Genomic DNA, 18551 nt, shown 5'->3' with positions numbered 1-18551 from the left:
AATTTAAGTTGAACTACAAAAGTGTATTAAAATTTTTTAGTACAATCATTCACCTTATTTTCTTTTGTCATCATACGTCTTTTAACCTTTTTATCTTTATCTTTTTTCTCACTTGCTTCGTGTAATCTTTTCATCCTTTTATCTTTGTCTCCTTTCTCACTTGCTTCGTGTCTACATGTTTAGATTGTGCAAAATTACTGAATCAATACTCATCCCATAATATATATATATATATATATAAAAAATAAAAAATAAGAGGGGAAACAACCGCAAGTTCTATTTTGTGACAAGTGTCATAACACTCGATACTAAATGGTCCACTCTAGTCACTAAACGAAAGCACCAAAAGTTGTAGTCTAATTACAGAAGTGCCACAATATTGCTGATGATGGTAAACGCGTAATTAGCGGAACGCATGAGGACTTCACGTTCACTGTATGTACTTTCACGATTTTTATGCTATTCTAATTGTGTTTCAACGCGGGAAAACATTGGCTGGCAACAACTCTTTACCCACTCTAAAACGTCATTTACATTATTTTTTTCTCTACTTATTATTAGCAGTTTATACATAAACATTTTTGGCTTATTCTTGACATCCTACGTGGCTTCATTACTTTCAGTAAGAATATTTATATATGTCGCTTTCTCCAACTTAAAACAGTTAACCCACTAACCAATCACGTGTTTGCATTGGATCTTTTTGTTCAGAATCCAGGGATGACCGGTAGTTGAAAGGTTAAGACAAAAGGAAATGCGTTTATCTTTAACTAGCACCAGATTCTTTTTCTCTGGTCACACTCCATGAGTTAGAATTTTGAATAAATTGTTTATGTATATTAAATGAATTTATAAATACAAATATAGGGTCTGAGCTAAAAATATTGGGTTCTACCGAACAGTAGATGCACCATTGATTGTAGACATTGGGTTTAACTAAACCCCAAAAATTAACTCGTGAATGGAAGGTCTAAAACCATATAAGATGGTAACAATTCATTCCTTGAACTAACACGGGATACGGGAACACTGCATGGGTTACAAAGTACTGCTAATAGAAAGATGATGGCAACACGACTTCAAAATTGTCCAAATCCAAAGCCCAGATTCCTCTGAGGAAACAATCATTCTTATCGTGTGAAAAAGAGAGCAATAAGTTATGGGACCTAGAAGAGGGGGGGGGGGGGGGGAGATTATAAGAAGAAATCATTATAATACATAATAACATCTGGAAGCAAAAGGAGGTCGGTGACTTGTTGCCAGGAAACTACAGAATTGCCAAGTGACACAGATCATGCAACATGCCAAGACAACAATCCAAAAACATGAGCACGATCATCATCATGATTTCATGAATAAACAATTTATCATCATATGTATGTGCTTCCCACGTCCCATACTTAGCCAGCCTTGCTCACTAGTCATTGCACCCATCACCTTTACTACTACCATCCCACACTTGCACAATTGCAGGGAATAAAAAAAAGCATGTGCGGTCCATCTCGCATCACATGTATATACTGTTTTAAGAAATATACTCTTTTTTGTTTCCTTTTTCCTTCCTGTGACTACATCTAACCAAGCAGTTCAATATCTTAGGGCTTCACTAGCTGTATCCATTACCTGATATTTCCCAATAGGAGACCAAGATATGTACAATAATAGTAAACATAAAAATATCCGTGCTTGAATTGAATATATGCTACAAGTATCTAATAAAAGGAACCAGGACCAAAATTGGGACACATGTCACTACTCCTATGAAAAAGTCACAGCTTTGCACAAAATTCAAAACTTCAATATCTCAAGGCCGATCATTACCACAAGTAGAAATCTAAGCCAACATCACAAACTGCAGATTCTTAAGAAATCCACTAAAGGTATGTATAAAAATTGCGTGTTATTAAGTTTCTGTCATCAAGCTAACTTAAATACTCTTCACACAAAATTAGACAGGAGTTTGAAGAACAAATCACATTTACTTAGTTCTTACTTACACAATCACATTTTGCCAAATCTCATAGAACTTTATCAAACGTTGAAGTGCAAATTTATATAAGGGGAAAAAAGACATTTCTTGTTGAGCGACAAAAAAGGGAAACATCTGTGATCTACAATCAAGATAAAGGACCTGGGTTTGTAACATTGGGACTTCTGCACTCACAAGTGCACACACTTCTGGATCCTTTCACCACCCGTTGTGACCTTCGAGTGTGAAGCTTGATGTTGACCAGCTTTCCTGCCATCTGTCGAATCACCAAAAAATGAAGGGAAGCAAAATTTCAGGTCTCTATTACCTCATGCTGCACTTACAGATGGAATAGTAAAAACAGATGAAGATCCCCTCCCACCAAACAAAGAAAAAGAATCTTAAGAATAACACATTTTCACCAAGATGAACAGGCATTAGTGAAGCAAATTATCATCACAAGATGCTGACTAACACAAATTGCACAGATAAGTATTTAGCCATAAAGCATCATCAGTGAGTCAAATTATAAAATAAGAAATAAAATGAGCAGTAAAAGTTGACCAACACTACCAATAATTTTGACACAAGCAAATTACTGCAACGAATGTGAAGAATTTCAACAAAAAAATAAAATAATATGGGACTCTCAGCTTAGACGAATTCATTTGATTACATCATCATGCAGAGTGGTTCTCCAATTTCACCCGAATAAGCAGTTTTCTAGCAAAGAATGAGATGATTCAAGGCCAAACAGCAGTTTAGTGGTCACACATGATTCTACTCAATCATCTCAGCATCATTATTGTTATCTCATTACAAGCAGCAATAGACGTAGAGGTTTCTTCACAGAATCTCCTTAAGTAGATGAATCAACCCGTTCAAAAGGAGGAGAAACAAGAGATTGGTAAGAATGACTATGAAGACATAAAACATTCTCTTGCCTTCCAGATATCCCCCTTCATCAAAAGGCATAAAAAGAGATACTCCCTCCAGCCCAATTTATGTGACACTCTTTCATTTTTAGTTAGTCCCAGAAAGAATGACACATTTCTATATTTAGTAATAATTTTAACTTTAAACTTTCCAGTTTACCCTTATTGAGATGATTTATAGCCACACAAATATCTATGACTTATTTTAGACCACAAATTTCAAAAGTCTTCCTTATATTCTTAAACTTCGTGGTCAGTCAAACAACTCTGCATAAATTGGGACGGAGGGAGTATTAAAGAATCAGTTATGGCATGAAAGAAGGAAATAATAGGACTGGAAACCAATACTTGACAGACTTTGGTTAGTTAGAACCAAAAAAATCCAGCCATCACCAAGAAAAAAAAAGGTAGTTCACAATAGCAAAGAGATAATAGCAGCCATGAGCCAACTAAAGAGAAGTAAATGTCAAACCATTCTCCAGACTAAGTCTTCAGGACCTAGCGGCTGAGCTGGATGAGAATAAAGGAAATGCCTAGCGTACTGCAGGCATAAGCAAAAGATTCAAAAGTTAGATCAACTGAGGGTTTTGTATAACTCACTGAAACAACAATTTGACCAAAACATCACTAAAAGAACAAAAACAAAAAATTACGCAATTATGTTGCCAGCCAATCTATGAAATGATGACAATGCTACTTCAAAATATCAGCCTAAAAAATCTACGTACCTTAGCTAAGTTCGCTTGCATCTCTTTAATTTGAGCTGCACTAACACTTTTTAGAAATGACAAAAGCCATCCTGGCTGCAAAGCATCACTAGAAGAGACAAACAGAGCAATCTGTCAAAGAAAAACAAGAGTATGAGATACACGTATGCAATTTCATTTCTTCAACCCTTCACTCCACGTTCACTCTCCTTTAAGGAGAAAGGAGGAACTTTGTTGGGTAAAGGGGGTGGTAATTATGATTGAAAAGAAAGATGAATTCCAGCTTCAATGCAATTACAATAAAAAACAGAAATCCGTGTCAATTGTCATACTGACTTGAGGAACAGGTACTAGGTAGTTGCTAGAAAAGTGATCAGAGGGCAAGTAACTATCACATATCAAGTTTCCACTGAAACTTGACGTTCCCCAGTAAACTAATATAAATTGATAGATGCAACTTCCTCACGGACAACCAAAAACTAATAAAACTTGACAGACCTGACTTTCTCTAAGACCATCAACATTACAACTGGCCTTGAACAGATACTGTGGCTTTTTTGTCTGACACTTCCAATTATGATGATTAATCATCTTAACTTTGTATTAAGGGTTTCCATAAAGCCTGGATCAAAGAATATGTTCCAAGAAGAAAGCTACTACCTCAGATTGAAATTGAGAATAAGAATGCCAAAGTAATTAATACCTTTCGATAATCAAGAATCCCCTCAAAAGGAAGCTCAAGTTCGTCGCTGACTATGATAGGAATGCAGCCACTGACAATTGCATCAAATAATCTGGCTGATGATGGGGTGTCACCAGCTGGATTTAGGCAGAATATACTCCTGTTTACCCAAGGAAATAAATATAAAACCACTCAATTTACTGTTTTAACTGATGAACAACCTTCACTTAAAGAATTTAAAGATGACAATCAATCTAAATCTTACTTGCGCATGCCGCTCTGTGCTGCTGCTTTCCCTCCTTCTCCAGCAGTCCCCTCCTCAATGGATACTCCATCTGCACCACGGAGCTCTTCCACCAGTTTGGCACGTATCTTACCACCCTGGAAAGGAAGATTTATCAGATAGCCACAATGTACCATAATTTCTTTTTAATAGTCATAACCTACCAAAGTTTTAACCGCTTCTGTGGAAAAATATTCTCATTCGGAAGAAACCAAAAAACGCAATGCGTGGAATACTTGGAAAAGCAGATTCAAAGGAAGTCCATTGCTTCTAATTGTAAATTTAGCAACTACTTACAAATTAAACCTAGTAGACCGATCAAAAAAAGAACAAATAGAACCTAATCATAATAAATTAAGTTATAAACAGTCCATACAGCATGGAAATAGTTGGGCATCACATTCTGCACCCTAACAATATAATCATGGTATACAAAGCAAGAGAAGATAGAAAAGTTGTTAATCTGGTTCACAACTGCAAAGTAATTGGTAGTGCAGCATCTCCTGAATAGCATGAAAAAAAATTCTTTTCACCATCTCGTTCATTTATCATAAATTTCTTGACCGCGTATATATAACTTTTCAAGGTTACAAGGTAGCATCAACTACATAGAAACTTCAGTTCTTTACTTATAAAAGGAATATTGAAAGAGTGAACAATGTTACAAGATTTAGTACCCATGTTCTGCCCTAGCAAGATTAAGGAACCAGTTACTAGTATGATTTAGCAACTAGCTCCTACCGTCATTTTGTCGTAATAAGGAAAGAAATAAGTAACTTCTTGTTCTAGGATTTCACAATTGTATAGAAGTATATATTTTACTGTGTCATCAACTAGCTTGGAAGCTCTTTTCCAACCATTTCATGCCCTGTCCTCAAATATTTTGAAATCTGCAGATGTCGGGAAAATTATTGAAGCCAACATGGTAGCGCAGATCCCACTTTACTGTCATTAGGAGAGCCCCAAATTTTCCAAAACATTTCTCCAAATATCATCTTTTAACCAACTCAAAACACGAGCAGTAACAAGAATTAGTGGGTAGTGGTACACAAACTGAATAAAATTGGATGATTAATACAGAGTGAATCTTACAGCATTTCTTTTAAGTCTTCCTCGGAAAAATAGTAGCGTAGTTCTCCTTGATGCAGATAAACATTTCACATCACAGAGATCAAGATTGGCGACATAAGGAAGTATCAGGTCTTTCTCGAGATAAACTTGCCCAGGCTTGTACCTGAAGTTCAAAGTAACAACAATAGTTGATGTTGGAGCTGCAATAACATTCAATGGTTGCAAAAATTAGCAGTGAAGATATTAACCAGTTCCCTGTTGAGTCCATATCAGGGAGCAACCAAATAGCTTTCTTCATAAACTTGCGGACAGACTTGAAAGACCAAGGATGATGAACTGGAAGTATGTGATCTCTTCCCTCGGATCTATTCCAAGCTGGTTGATCCATAACCCATTTCAAAGCTTCCTACATTTAAATTTTTATAAAAATTTAATAAAAACCATTGACTTACGACAACAGCAAAGCTACACAGAGTCTAGCATTATATTCCACTAACATAACAGAGTCTTTAATCCTGTCGCAGAATCCACAGTTCTATTTAAAATAGATAACAAAAAAGTATCAAAGTTTAATTTATCTGTTGGTGTTCAACCAAAAGGAAATGCATATTAGAAAACTTGTCAATTACTCTTTTGAATTTGATCATGATAGACTTATATATAAAAAAATGGGTAGGTATAAGTTTCAACTGTGGTAAATTGAAAATGGGAAACAATCAATCTTTTATACTACATTTTGATACTAGTTTTCCCCACTCAGAATTAACTGATAGTGGAACAAATTTTACAATTATTCCTTCCAACGAGGGATTTTCTTTCTTATTCCCCAAGTCTGAAAATAAAGGAGCATGTTTGTTACTAAGTTGTACCAAATTGAGATGATAATGCTAATGTGTTTCATACAAGATAGGAAACCCTAAGATAAAACAGATAAGATAAAGGTAAGTTAAAGGAATAATTAGAACCTTGAGGATAGCAACGAATCCGCAGTTTTATTACCACAGAAACTACTTATTTCACTCTTATCATAGTATTATTGGATTCCAGTCCACCAACAAGCACAATAAAAATGCCTACAACTAGTTTATGGAATTGAGAGCTCCAATGCAGTAGAAGAATTAGCATGCCTAAGAAATGAGAGCATGGAAAGAAGTACAGCTTTGATGGTGCAACTAGAAGTCCGGACCGGAGTTGCATCCCAAAACATATCCAGGACTGTGCTTCAGTCAGAAGACAACGTTATAAAGATCACATGTAGCTTGAATTACTCATAAACATCACATCAAGCAAATTTCAGTGAGTAAATCATGAATAAAGCACAAGTGAAAAAGCAAGAGAATGTTTAGAGTTCAAATAAAACTGGTAAAAAGTTCAGTAGGAATAAAAGGAAACACATTATAGAAGAAACACACTCACACCCTATAAAGAGCCTTGCATTGCTGTTTCTCCATCAAGAAGAAGCTAATGGTGGTGAAAAACGGAATGTAAAACAGGTCAGCTTCCTCCTGCTTATATACTCTAACTACATTCTTCAGTAACCTCTCTGATTCTGGCGCTATCAAGTCCGCCCATAACCAGTAATCAATCGAATGCTACAGAGGAAAAAAATCATTTCATCATACTAAGCTAAACAAATGTAACAAAATTGACAAAAATCGATATTACCTGTTCGATCAAGCGGTGAACAGGACTACCATTAGAGGTAAGATTTGAAGTCTCTTTATACGTGTTATGAAACAACCAAAGCAAATCATAAGTGAATTTCGACGGCATTTCGTATACATAAACCTTGAGCGGCGAAAAGGCAGGGTAAAACGGCTCATCATAAAGCCTTTGATTCTCATTTTTCCAAATGGAATCATCCAGCTTCCTAGCATCCTCCACCGACGTCGTTCCTGAAACAGTATCCACACCGGCCGTTGCGGATCGCGGAGATTTGGTGAGGAATTTCTCGAGTGAAGCTACGAAGGAGTAATCGATACCAGAGTTAGGGTTCCGTGAGGAGATGAGGTGGCCAGTGGAGTGAGGAGAGGAAGAAGAGGAGATGGAGAAGATGTAGAAGAGGAGAGTGAGTGCGAGAAGCGCAAGGAGAAAAAATAGTGCTGGAGATCTGGGTTTGAAGGTTCCAGAAGCAGGAGTGTAATGTCTTCCGGCCATTTTTAGATAATTGAATCACTCATTCACTGTTCAACACCACAGAGCGACAATCGTTAAATCTCAAGAATCCATAGCTTAGAGAACTTGGAACCAGGAAAATTAGCAAATGGCAGAATTTGTTGGTCCATTATTTATCTTTTTGCTGTCGGTTCAAACAAGAGATTTTACTCAAAAATATTCTTAAACTATATTTTAAATTTAAATTATATTCTTAAAATATATATTTTTTTTAGTAGAAAACATCATTGTATTTGAAAGTTAACAATTTTCGTCATTTTGTTAAATATTATCAAAAAATTAAGGGACCCTCTAAAAATATACAACAACAACAAACTCAGTATAATCCCATAAATTTTCCTGCATAATTCATTATTAGCTATAAAAAGCTCCTGAAAAAAAAGAAATTTAAAAATCTTAGACACAATTATTTGTTGAAACAAAAAATATTAGAAAAGTGTGACAATACATGATCTGCTTTTCTTCTTTATTACCAACGGAATGAAGTTGGAGTGTAATTATCTTCAGCTTTTCCAAAGTCAAATTGTAGTTAGATCAATAATATTTTGGCACAATCTGATATTAAGGTGATCAAAATTCTGATTATGTCTCGTATTCGAATTTAATTCTCCATTATTAAAAATGGAAGTCTCCAACAAACACCGCTTCTAGCAGATTCAGTTGAAAAGAAATATATTTCAACCGATAATTTTTTAATACTAAATCACATGAAAATAAATGAAAAACACTCTTAATTAAAAGATTTTACATAATGCTAAACTCAATTGCCCAAAAAGTTCACGATAATATTTTTGACGTATCTCAAAATAATAAATACAAAGAGATAACTTGATTTTTGTTGGATTTGTTAGTTTTCTAACAAAATTCTAGCAAAATGATGAAATTTGTTAACTTTTAAATACTTGGAGGTTGTTTTCTGCAAAAAAAAAATAATATGTTAAGAATATAATTTAAGTTTGGAGTATAGTTTAAGGATGATTTTAGTCAAAAATTCGTTCAGACTATATAAATTTGACCAAACATTTAAATTATATATTTTTTAATCCTATTAACATGATAAATTGCATTTATAATTTTTTTTTGAATATATAAATTTAAATTTTAGAATATTGAATTGATATAATCTAATTTATTTTCAAAGATTATTCAAATTGACAGCCATGAAGTGAAAAATATAATATAAATTGAGAGAGGGAGTATATTGTGTGGTGTTGTTATTTAAATATATTGTTTGTTTTGACCGATCATCACTTTATGCAATGAGGTGATTACATCGTAACTTTGTGGCATTATATAACCTACGATACATAATATAATTTATTCAACCGTGATATTCATAAATATAATGCACTATAGCACAATACAATATAATATGATATATTATGAATCAGCATATAACAATCATCCGAACAAAGCTTAGAGTATGATGTTTTTTTCTTTTGTATTTCGATTTGTTTGATTAGTGGTGTAAAACTATATGGTTAAATGATATAACTATGCAACTGTACCAATTAAGATTATTTTTTTTCACATAATTTTGCTACTCCTAGGAAATATGAAAAAACTCATTGGCCAGCCTCGAATCAAATTCACAAATAACCATTTTGCAACCAAAAAAGTACTAACAATAACATTCTCCATATCCTCGAACTGAATTTAAGCAGGCAAAATCACAGACAGCAGCACGTAGACAACCGATGGAGCCCTCACTACTGATATGTCTTGAAGCACTGACACAAGATCAAGAACAAACATCATCCAATATCCATGAAAAGACATGCAGGATCTCTTCTCAAGCAATTAAATCCCAGAAGTTTAAACATTAAAACTGTTAGTTATTCAGGTATATGGTGGAGAACAAATCGACGAAGTTTCTACATTCATTTATGAAGGTTCAATCATGAGCACTAGAGTAGACAGAATGTGAAAAAGCCTGATATTAACATCACCAAAGCCAGTGTCCACCGCACTGGAAGGAAATCAAAAAGAGATGAGATCATCTTTTGGTGATTGCTGCTTCTTTGAGTCATGTCCTGATTCAGATGTGCCACCCACTTTTTTACCGAAGATCATCTCATCAAGATCATCCATCATGTCATCATTACTGCCTCCCTGGACTGCAGATCGGGAGCCTGATGGTTTTCTGATCAGAGCATCTTCTTTTCCAGCACGAGGTGACTCATCGGGCTCCACTGCAACTGGAATCATGGCAGGTTCTGGCTCTGATGAAACAACTGCAGGTTTCTTCATTTCATCGTACTTCGAAAGGGCCTTTTGGACTTCATCATTTATGTTCAGGGCTTCAAAAAGGAGGGCCTCATTATCTCCAGCAGTCTCGATGATTCTCTGAACAATATTGAGGGATTGGCGACACTGTTGTACTAGCGTAACTGTCAAGTCATCCTACAAAAAATAACAATTTCAAGCTGATAGCCCTTTCTTTAAGAAAAGCACACATGACTAGTGTCCTCTGGTTTGCAGGGTAGCTATTAATCTCAAGTATTTACTCGTATTACTAACTTAGAATTCAGCTGTTGAAATGTCCACACAAGTCTATAGCGCACTTTAGGGAACTTATTTTTATGAAGTCTACAGCACCTTCAAGAAAAGCTCATAGCCAATGGTCCACTAAACATAAGCATTGCTACAAAGTGATGGAAGGCGCCATGAACTTCAGACTGTCGGACAACACTGTAATTCATCCAATACATACAATTGATAAACGTCTATATTAAAAAGAATGCACTGGACTCACTAATTGTTTTGCACCAATAGCTACACACGACCTAGTTTTATTCTCCATACAAGGTCTTTTTTTCAAATTCTATTCCTTAAACACCAAAATAATGTATGAGTCCCACATATTGACCTAACAAACAAATTCTTAAACAACATGTCAACTCTTACCCTCACAAGAGTGTTTAAACCAGACAATCAACTCATGGTGGAGTTCATAAGAAAGGAATCGAACACCTCAATGATAAAAGAAACATATTTCTTCCTCCTTTCCAATTTATGTGAACCTAGTTGACTGGGCCCAGAGTGCCGTAACATTGGTGTGGCTATAAAAAATTGGAACTTGTGGTCTTAAACATTCAATAACATTCGTGTGGCCATAAAAACTTCTCATTAAGGATAGGATGGGAAGTTTGAGTAAAACTATTTTCAAATTTAGGAGCTCCATCTTTTTGAAACAGACTAAAAGGAACTAGAAGCGGGGGAACAGTTACTATCTTTTTGCTACATCTTGTCATATCTCAGTCCGACCTATGCAACTGAAAACCAGAGAGATTGTACATCTCTGCCATTCAAAAATGCCGACCCACCTGCAACCTGCCAGCAAAATCACTATTGACACACCTAGAGCCATACGTTTGAAGAAATTACTAAGAATCATGTTCTCGCTTCATATCTAAAAGAAAACATAATGTGGAAGAAGAGAAGGAAACAAATGAAATGAAATGATGAGAACACTTGATGTGACAATCTACAGCACACACGGTGGGCGGCAAACCATGCCCTTGGGTACCAAAATACTGAACTTTCCCTTTACCTAGGACTTGCACCGCCTCCTTCAGTCAAAACTTTTACAGTAATATTCAGCGGAACACATTCAGAGTAGCATTGATTACTTACTATAAAACATCTTATAAGCATATACAAGAAGACGAAATAAAAACAAAGTTAAAAGTATTTGATGATTCTCTTTCTTGTTTAAGATAAATCAGAAGTACTTAATGCTACACCAAGTCTTCTCACAAAATTTTATTATGCGAGTACAAACTTGAGTCTCCCAATATCTAGCAAACCATTGCAGAGATAAAATTTTCCAGCTTCCAGAAGCAGTTGATAAATCTTTCAATATTAGAATTAGTTGATGGGTCCTGAGACTGATATTTCTAACCCATAAGATTCTCCTACACAATTAATCAGAAAAATATGGGCATATAATATTCCAATCCTAAATTGAATCCCAGCCCTTACATGAAAGCATGAAATTTTTGAAATTCATTTCCAGTACCACCTGCATGTCACTTACCAACAACAAGTGCTCCTCATCATAACTCACAAGCAACAATATTCCAACTAAACATACCAATCATAGCAGGAGGAAAGGTTTAACTGGAAAGAACAAAACTCAGTCTTGAGGTGGAGGGCACAATGTGTTCAACTGCATTCTAGAAATCAACTATGAAAAAGAAAGCACAAAAATCTTAAACTACTACACGACTCTACTAGTCAGAGACCACCAAAATTCAAAACTTGTTAGTAAAAACAGAAACTGTAGCACTGAAAAATTAAACTTCAAGTCTTCAACTGAAATGACAAGAATCAACTAACATGGCTGCAATTAGTTGCCCATTTACCAGTTTGTACATCCTTTTCCACTCATTAAGTCAACGGAAAAGGGTCAAAATTACCCTCGAACTATTCGAAATAGCTCAAATATACCCTTCAACTATTTTTGGGATCAAATATACCCTCGCCGTTACCAAAATAGACCACAAATACCCTTCCACTTAATGGTTGACCGTTAACGCTGACGTGGCAGTGCCACATAGAAAACATATCCATATGGACGGCCACGTCAGCCTCTCTCCCTCTTTAGTTCAGGGGTATTTTTGACCCTTTTTTTATAATTTTAATTCTTTTTCTAAATTTCCTACAACACCACATACTCCCCTCCCTCCATAACCCCACCCACTTTTTTTTTAATTATTAATTATTATTTTTTAAAATTTTCTACAACATCACATACCCCCAACAACCCCCTCCCCCGTCCGAATTATTTTTTAAAGTTTTAAATTTTTTTCTGAATTTTCTACACCACCATGTGGTGTTGTAGAAAATTTAAAATAATAATAATTAATAATTACAAAAAAGTGGGTGGTGGTTGTAGAGGGAGGGGGTATGTGGTGGTGTAGGAAATTTAGAAAAAGAATTAAAATTATAAAAGAAGGGTCAAAAATACCCCTGAACTAAAGAGGAAGAGGGAGAGAGGCTGATGTGGCCGTCCATACGGATATTTTTTTCCACGTGGCACTGTCACGTCAGCTTTAACGGACAACCGTTAAGGGAAAGGGTATGTGTGGTCTCTTTTGGTAACGGCGAGGGTATATTTGATCCCAAAAATAATTGAAGGGTATATTTCAGCTATTTCAAATAGTTCGAGGGTAATTTTGACACTTTTCCGTTAAATCAATGACACTTCTTTAAGGTTTTTGAGGAGATAACTAACTCTTCTTAATTTTTAGACAAGAAAAAAGGTGTTAGCAAGAAAATTTATAGACTTGTTCTTCATTATTGTTCAGTAGTTCAATATTTCCTTCCAGACATAACTAAGACAATTGGTTAAGAAGTGAATTATTTGCATAAAAACATCATCACCATATAAGTGTTTGTACTAGGATACAATTCTACCACCACTCTTGCAAATCCAATCATTTCATTTGGACTTCAATACAGCTAGATTTGATATTTCATAATAGAAGACGGGCTTCAAAGACCTAGGGCATGTTTTAAAAATGCATAAATCACAATAGCTGGAAATATATTTATACATAACAAAAAGACGAAATAATAGACCCCCGGTTTAAGATGCAAAAGCTTGGCTTGAAAAACACATTAACTAAGCACATTTAAATGAATTTTAAGTTGAACTTGAACTCGACTTATATAAATTTTGTTTGGGCTCAAGCATGGCTAGGAACAGTAGAAGCCCCTAACAGTCAAACTATATGTTTATTCAAACTATTAAGAACTTTGGCACTAATAACATTATGAATTTGTGAAAGAATATGAAGGGGTTTTGGTCTAGCAGTAAGAGTGCAATGCATAATGTTTAGGTTAGGCGCACATCATAGGTTAAAATCGTGCCGCAGACAGAAGCCTGATATTTAAGTGGAATAGGATAGAGAGAGGAGCTCCTTACCCACTGAATTTCAAACAATGTGAAACTTGACAAGGGGAGAATATCGATCATCAAGAAAAGAAAAGGAATATGAGCATCCAACAAAGATCTTAAATCAGTAGGTGGAGTAACCCAAAATATTTGTAAAGCCCTTAGACATGTTGGACAATTACACAGAGCTATGAATGTAAGAATGACTTGTTGAAGGTTTGGCTCTGCCGCTTGGATACCATAGGAAAGAAAAAACTGAGCACCCAAACATTAAAGCAATGGGTGGAGTAGCACAAAACCTTTATAAACCTGTTTTCGATGAAGAAACCTTATAAACCCAACTTAAAGCCCTTACATAACTCATGCTATGCAACTCGAAAGATTTAAATCAACAGTACGATTCTCCATCTGTCCCAATAAAACACTCCTATCTATCCCAATAAACCGGTCCTACTTCCCTTCGTGATCAGCCTCAAATGGCATCCGCATCCTAATATGACATAAAAGTTTTAAGAGCCCACATTTTCTCCTCTCAATAAAAATATTTCCATTCCATTTCACTTAACTATAGAATTCAACGAAAGATCTCAAAATTTTCCCCAATGGTTACTAACCAATTTAAATTTTTAAATAACATATGTGAACAAGCTAAGATACAAGCATGAGCAAAATGAAAAAGTTTTAAGAGGCCCACATTTTCTGCTCTCGATACAAATATTACCTCCATTCTATTTCACTGAACCATAAAAGTCAAAGAAAGACCCCAAAATTTTCCCCAACAAATAGTAACCAATTTACATTTTTCATGAACATACATGAACAAGCAAAGATACAAGCATAAGATTTTGCTCCTGCTTCAAAACTCAGCTCATTTATAGCCCCTATCCTAATAATTTCACAAGATGAAAACTGGAATATGAATAACGTGATGGAACAATATTCAATCGGAAGTATATCAATCCTAGAACCTTATACCCTAAGGATGTATTAAGACAATAACTTCAGATCCTGAGATTGCGATGTGATAATAAGAGTAAAACAGAAGTACCTGCAGAGCATCCTGCTGAGGTGAAGAGGACAGAACAGTTGTCAGAAGCTCCATACTGTTTCTAGCCACATCAAATGCCTCCTTTGTCTGTTCAGCTGTAAAGTTCTCCCGTGGAATCTCATGTTGAATTTGCTGGGCAAGAGTAACACTTGGTTCTGAAGCTGACACTGTTCTTGGAGGAGTGAAGATCGGAGCTAGGCTTTCATGGTCACGACCAGGAAAGCGTACCCCTCTAGATCTCAAACTCTAAAACAAAAACAAAAATACAGATGTATGAAATATGAATGTGAAGAAATGAATATCAGCAAGTATATATCTGATCTTCCATTGCTAAAACAACCATTTATATTGACATCATGCATGTATTTGCTAGAATGCCCTTGTCGAAATTGTAGTAGTTTGGAGCTACGAGATGTATATTTGAGGGAAGTCCAGGCAATAATGTATTTTTCCAAGTCAACAAAACATAGTTCTACAATCTGGGCTAACATCCACAACAAAATCTTTAATAGGTAGTCAATGACTTTCCTAAGTACCTGACAAGCATTGTCCAGAATTTGGAAGAGAGAATGATCAAGACACCAATTAAGAAGTGAAATGACTGAAGTTTTTCTTTTAGGAAGAAAAATGGGGCATATTGATATTCTTTTAGGAAATTAGCTAAACTGACCAGCTCAATAATTAGACTGTCGTGATGTGCGGGGTTGCCTTGGAACGAGAGAAAATGATGCAGGTAAATGTTCTTTTAAGAATGGGCCCAACAAAAAAGCTCGATTGCTATAGACTGATAAACATGTTTGCTTGGGGCTCATTCTTCACTCTCCCTGATGTTCTCCAACCCTTTCCCCTTCTAATAAAAAATTAAGACTGAACCAAAAAACCATCATCAAAGAAAATTAGACCATGTTTGGATGGACTTATTTTAAACAGCCTATAAGTTGAAAACTGCTTATAAGTTTTAAAAAAAATAGGTGCAGCCCAACTTATTTTTTTAACTTATAAGTTGTTTTCAACTTATAAGCTGCTTAAAATAAGTAAGTTCGTTCAAATAAATCCAATTATTTATTGGGGCTTATTTTAAGCACAAAATGACTTTAAGTTGTCAGTCAAACACTCAAAAAGGCTGAAAACAGCTTATAAGCCAATCCAAATGGGCTCTTAATATTGTATGGGACCAAATTATTTTGCATTCCCATGTTTAGTCATTGTCCAACGGTAACAAATCTTAAATTTATTAGGAACTGAATGTGAGACTGAGAACTGTACATGATACCTTGTAAGTCTCTTCATACACAGGTAAATAGCGAAGCTCACTCGATGATTCTCCCCAAGCTTCAATTAACACCAGGGCTTTGTTTCGATTGTTAACAACAGTCTGAGGGTCATCAATCAACTTCACCATCTCATCCAGAACCCTCTCAGCTGCAATCTCTGAGAATGCCTTCTCGCAATTCTTTGCAATAGTTTCAAGTAACACCAAGCCTAAGTACTGAATCCTGGGGCTCTTCAACATTATTCTTTTCTTCACGCCCCGTATAAGTTCAACACTATTAATTCTCTCATGATTAATCATGTCACAAAGCTCAAGATTCATAGCCCAATCAGGTTCATCCAGAGTTTCAGCTGTGGCTTCCTCGACAAGCTTATCAGCCTGATTCGGGCCTTGAAAAAGCTCCTTCATCTTGAAACTCATCGAGCTCATTCCAGCAGTGATCTTTTGCCCAACCTCTGTGCCTCCAATCTTCAAGCGCTCCCCAAAAGCACTGACTTTATCCAATAAGTTATTGTCACTCATTTTGGATTAAATCTTCTGCAACTCACTCCTTTACGGCACTTCCTAGCTTAAGTTCTTTAAAACCTTCCCTCTACACTATCTCCAGCTAAACAGACTCAGATGTTAACCTGAAAAGGTAATAGAAAGAAGAATCATAAATGATCAACCTCAACAACAGTATATAAGTATTCTTCTTATCAAAAGAAGAAGAAAAAAACAATACATATGTTTCTTCAAAATTTTCCATAATGACAGTACAGTAAAGTAAATCTGAGAAATGATCCTAACTAATTTCGGATAAAATAATCTATTGATTGATGTTCAAACCCCAGCCTACTGCGATTTCATAAGTTTCATTAATACCAGGATATGGTCAATTGTTAGGGTTTACTTATGAAAATATGGAGAAATCAAAAAATTATCCACCAAACACAAACAAGCAACTAGATATCCGGCATGCAGACTACATCGCTGGAAAATTTGTGATCATGAGAGAAAAGTACAACAAAATTGGGAAAATAAGCAATTCAAATGGCAGTAGAGTTACAAAAACAAATAATCAAGTTTTTACAAGTTTCAGCGAGCTGAACTAACATTCCTGATAAACAGATGAATTCAGTTTGAGATAATACGTATATAAGGAACAAATTCAGTAACAAGATCGCATAAAATTCTACCATTTTCATAGAACGGAAAACAGAAAAAAGGAATATTCCGATCAGGAAAGAGAGTGAAAGCAGTGAGTGTGTTACCTTTGAGAAATTGAGAAGCTTAGGATCGAAGACTGTTCGATTGCGTGTTTGTTTAGGAGAAGACGACGGGTAAACGCGAGCGACTTTTCTCTCTCTCTCTCTCTCTCTCTCTCTCTCTCTCTCTCTCGCTCTCTAGATGGAAGGAAGGAGTCTTCCGATGTTCCTCGGTTACGGAGACTAAAGTATTCTACTTTACCTTTTATTCCTACTGTTTTATTGCTCTACTAACTGTATTTTCGTATTCTATTCCGTATTAAGAAATTCATTTTGTTTGGTACATGTATAAAAATAAATAATATATTGAGATTACTGTATTGCATAACTTTTTAAAAAAAGATAAAATTGTTTACAAATAATCCTTCATAACTATGGAATTTTTTTTAAGGGTAATTATTTCTATCGATGTTAATGTGTATTAAAATCTCTTATATTTATAAGAATAATATAAAATAGAGTGTATTAATAATATTGTATTACTTACGCATTAGTTATGCTGAATTATTTTTTTGCATTATTTGGTTTAGTATTTTAAAAATAATATGAACTGCATAATTTTAAAAAAGAATATTTGTTTACAAAAATACCATTCACAAATATGGTCTAAAAAATGTGGAAAAGGTTTTAAAAAATAATTGTGTCTTAAATTTTGCACATTCATCTTATACACCTATAAATGACATTTATTTAAAGTGTCGGGTTCAAATCTCAAAGATAGACATGAAAGAGTCTTTTTATCTTGATTTTTTTCTCGGGTGACCTTGGTCCTTTCTTCATGTTAGTATTAACATAATAATCTTTAGACTTTGAAGAAAATCGTCCTCCATACTCTTTTCTTAATCACTTTTCTCTCTATATATATACACATTCAATTATAAACGGGTTTTTTCTAGACTAGACCTTCCAGATTTTTATAGGGTTCATACATACATTGATCCAGTCGAAGAACCTGCTCCAGAGCGACTGACATGTACTTGATGCTCCGTCCAAGAGAGAGACCCAAGCCCTAGTAGCCTTGCCAAATGGTGATCTTGACGTAGCCCAAGCTCTTGCTCACCTACACCTTCTTTCAATGCACCATTTAAGGCCAAAAATCCTGGCCTTTGCTTCTTCCTAATTGCTGGTTCCAACACCCAAGGAAATAGAGTAAGCCATAATAAGAGCACTCATACAACACCACCACCTCCACAAATTCCATCTCTACAGCTACCATCACTATTAAGCTTGACAAAAAGCAGTGGTGGTTTGATCCACCT

The 18551-nt window shown here is 35.3% G+C and overlaps 2 protein-coding genes across 5 annotated transcripts; both read right to left on the bottom strand.

Moving 5' to 3' along the window:
* Positions 1–1859: 1859 nt before the first annotated feature.
* Positions 1860–7924, bottom strand: LOC129894289 (probable arabinosyltransferase ARAD1). Of its 2 annotated transcripts, XM_055969903.1 has the most exons (9): positions 7313–7923; positions 7066–7239; positions 5896–6053; positions 5669–5810; positions 4559–4674; positions 4315–4453; positions 3633–3743; positions 3377–3445; positions 1860–2246 (listed from the first exon to the last, which is right to left on the bottom strand). In XM_055969903.1, the coding sequence occupies exons 1-9, from the start codon at positions 7802–7804 to the stop codon at positions 2118–2120; spliced, it is 1530 nt and encodes a 509-aa protein (XP_055825878.1). In that variant the 5' UTR covers positions 7805–7923; the 3' UTR covers positions 1860–2117. The 2 variants fall into 2 exon arrangements, with proteins under 2 accessions (XP_055825878.1, XP_055825879.1); XM_055969904.1 differs by lacking the exon at positions 3377–3445 and having other exon boundaries at positions 7313–7924.
* A 1662-nt stretch (positions 7925–9586) lies between these two features.
* On the bottom strand, positions 9587–18529 carry LOC129895007 (TOM1-like protein 1). 3 transcript variants are annotated; one of them, XM_055970624.1, is made up of 4 exons: positions 18226–18529; positions 16046–16674; positions 14773–15018; positions 9587–10225 (listed from the first exon to the last, which is right to left on the bottom strand). In XM_055970624.1, exons 2-4 carry the CDS (start codon positions 16565–16567, stop codon positions 9803–9805), a joined length of 1191 nt encoding a protein of 396 aa, XP_055826599.1. In that variant the 5' UTR covers positions 16568–16674; positions 18226–18529; the 3' UTR covers positions 9587–9802. The 3 variants fall into 3 exon arrangements, with proteins under 3 accessions (XP_055826599.1, XP_055826597.1, XP_055826598.1); XM_055970622.1 differs by lacking the exon at positions 18226–18529 and adding an exon at positions 17299–17478; XM_055970623.1 differs by lacking the exon at positions 18226–18529 and adding an exon at positions 17224–17261.
* Between the last annotated feature and the right edge of the window lie 22 nt (positions 18530–18551).

Source organism: Solanum dulcamara, chromosome 7 (assembly GCF_947179165.1).
Source record: "Solanum dulcamara chromosome 7, daSolDulc1.2, whole genome shotgun sequence".
In the NCBI taxonomy this organism is placed as follows: Eukaryota; Viridiplantae; Streptophyta; class Magnoliopsida; order Solanales; family Solanaceae; genus Solanum; species Solanum dulcamara.
This window is presented reverse-complemented; position numbering and strand designations above follow the sequence as displayed.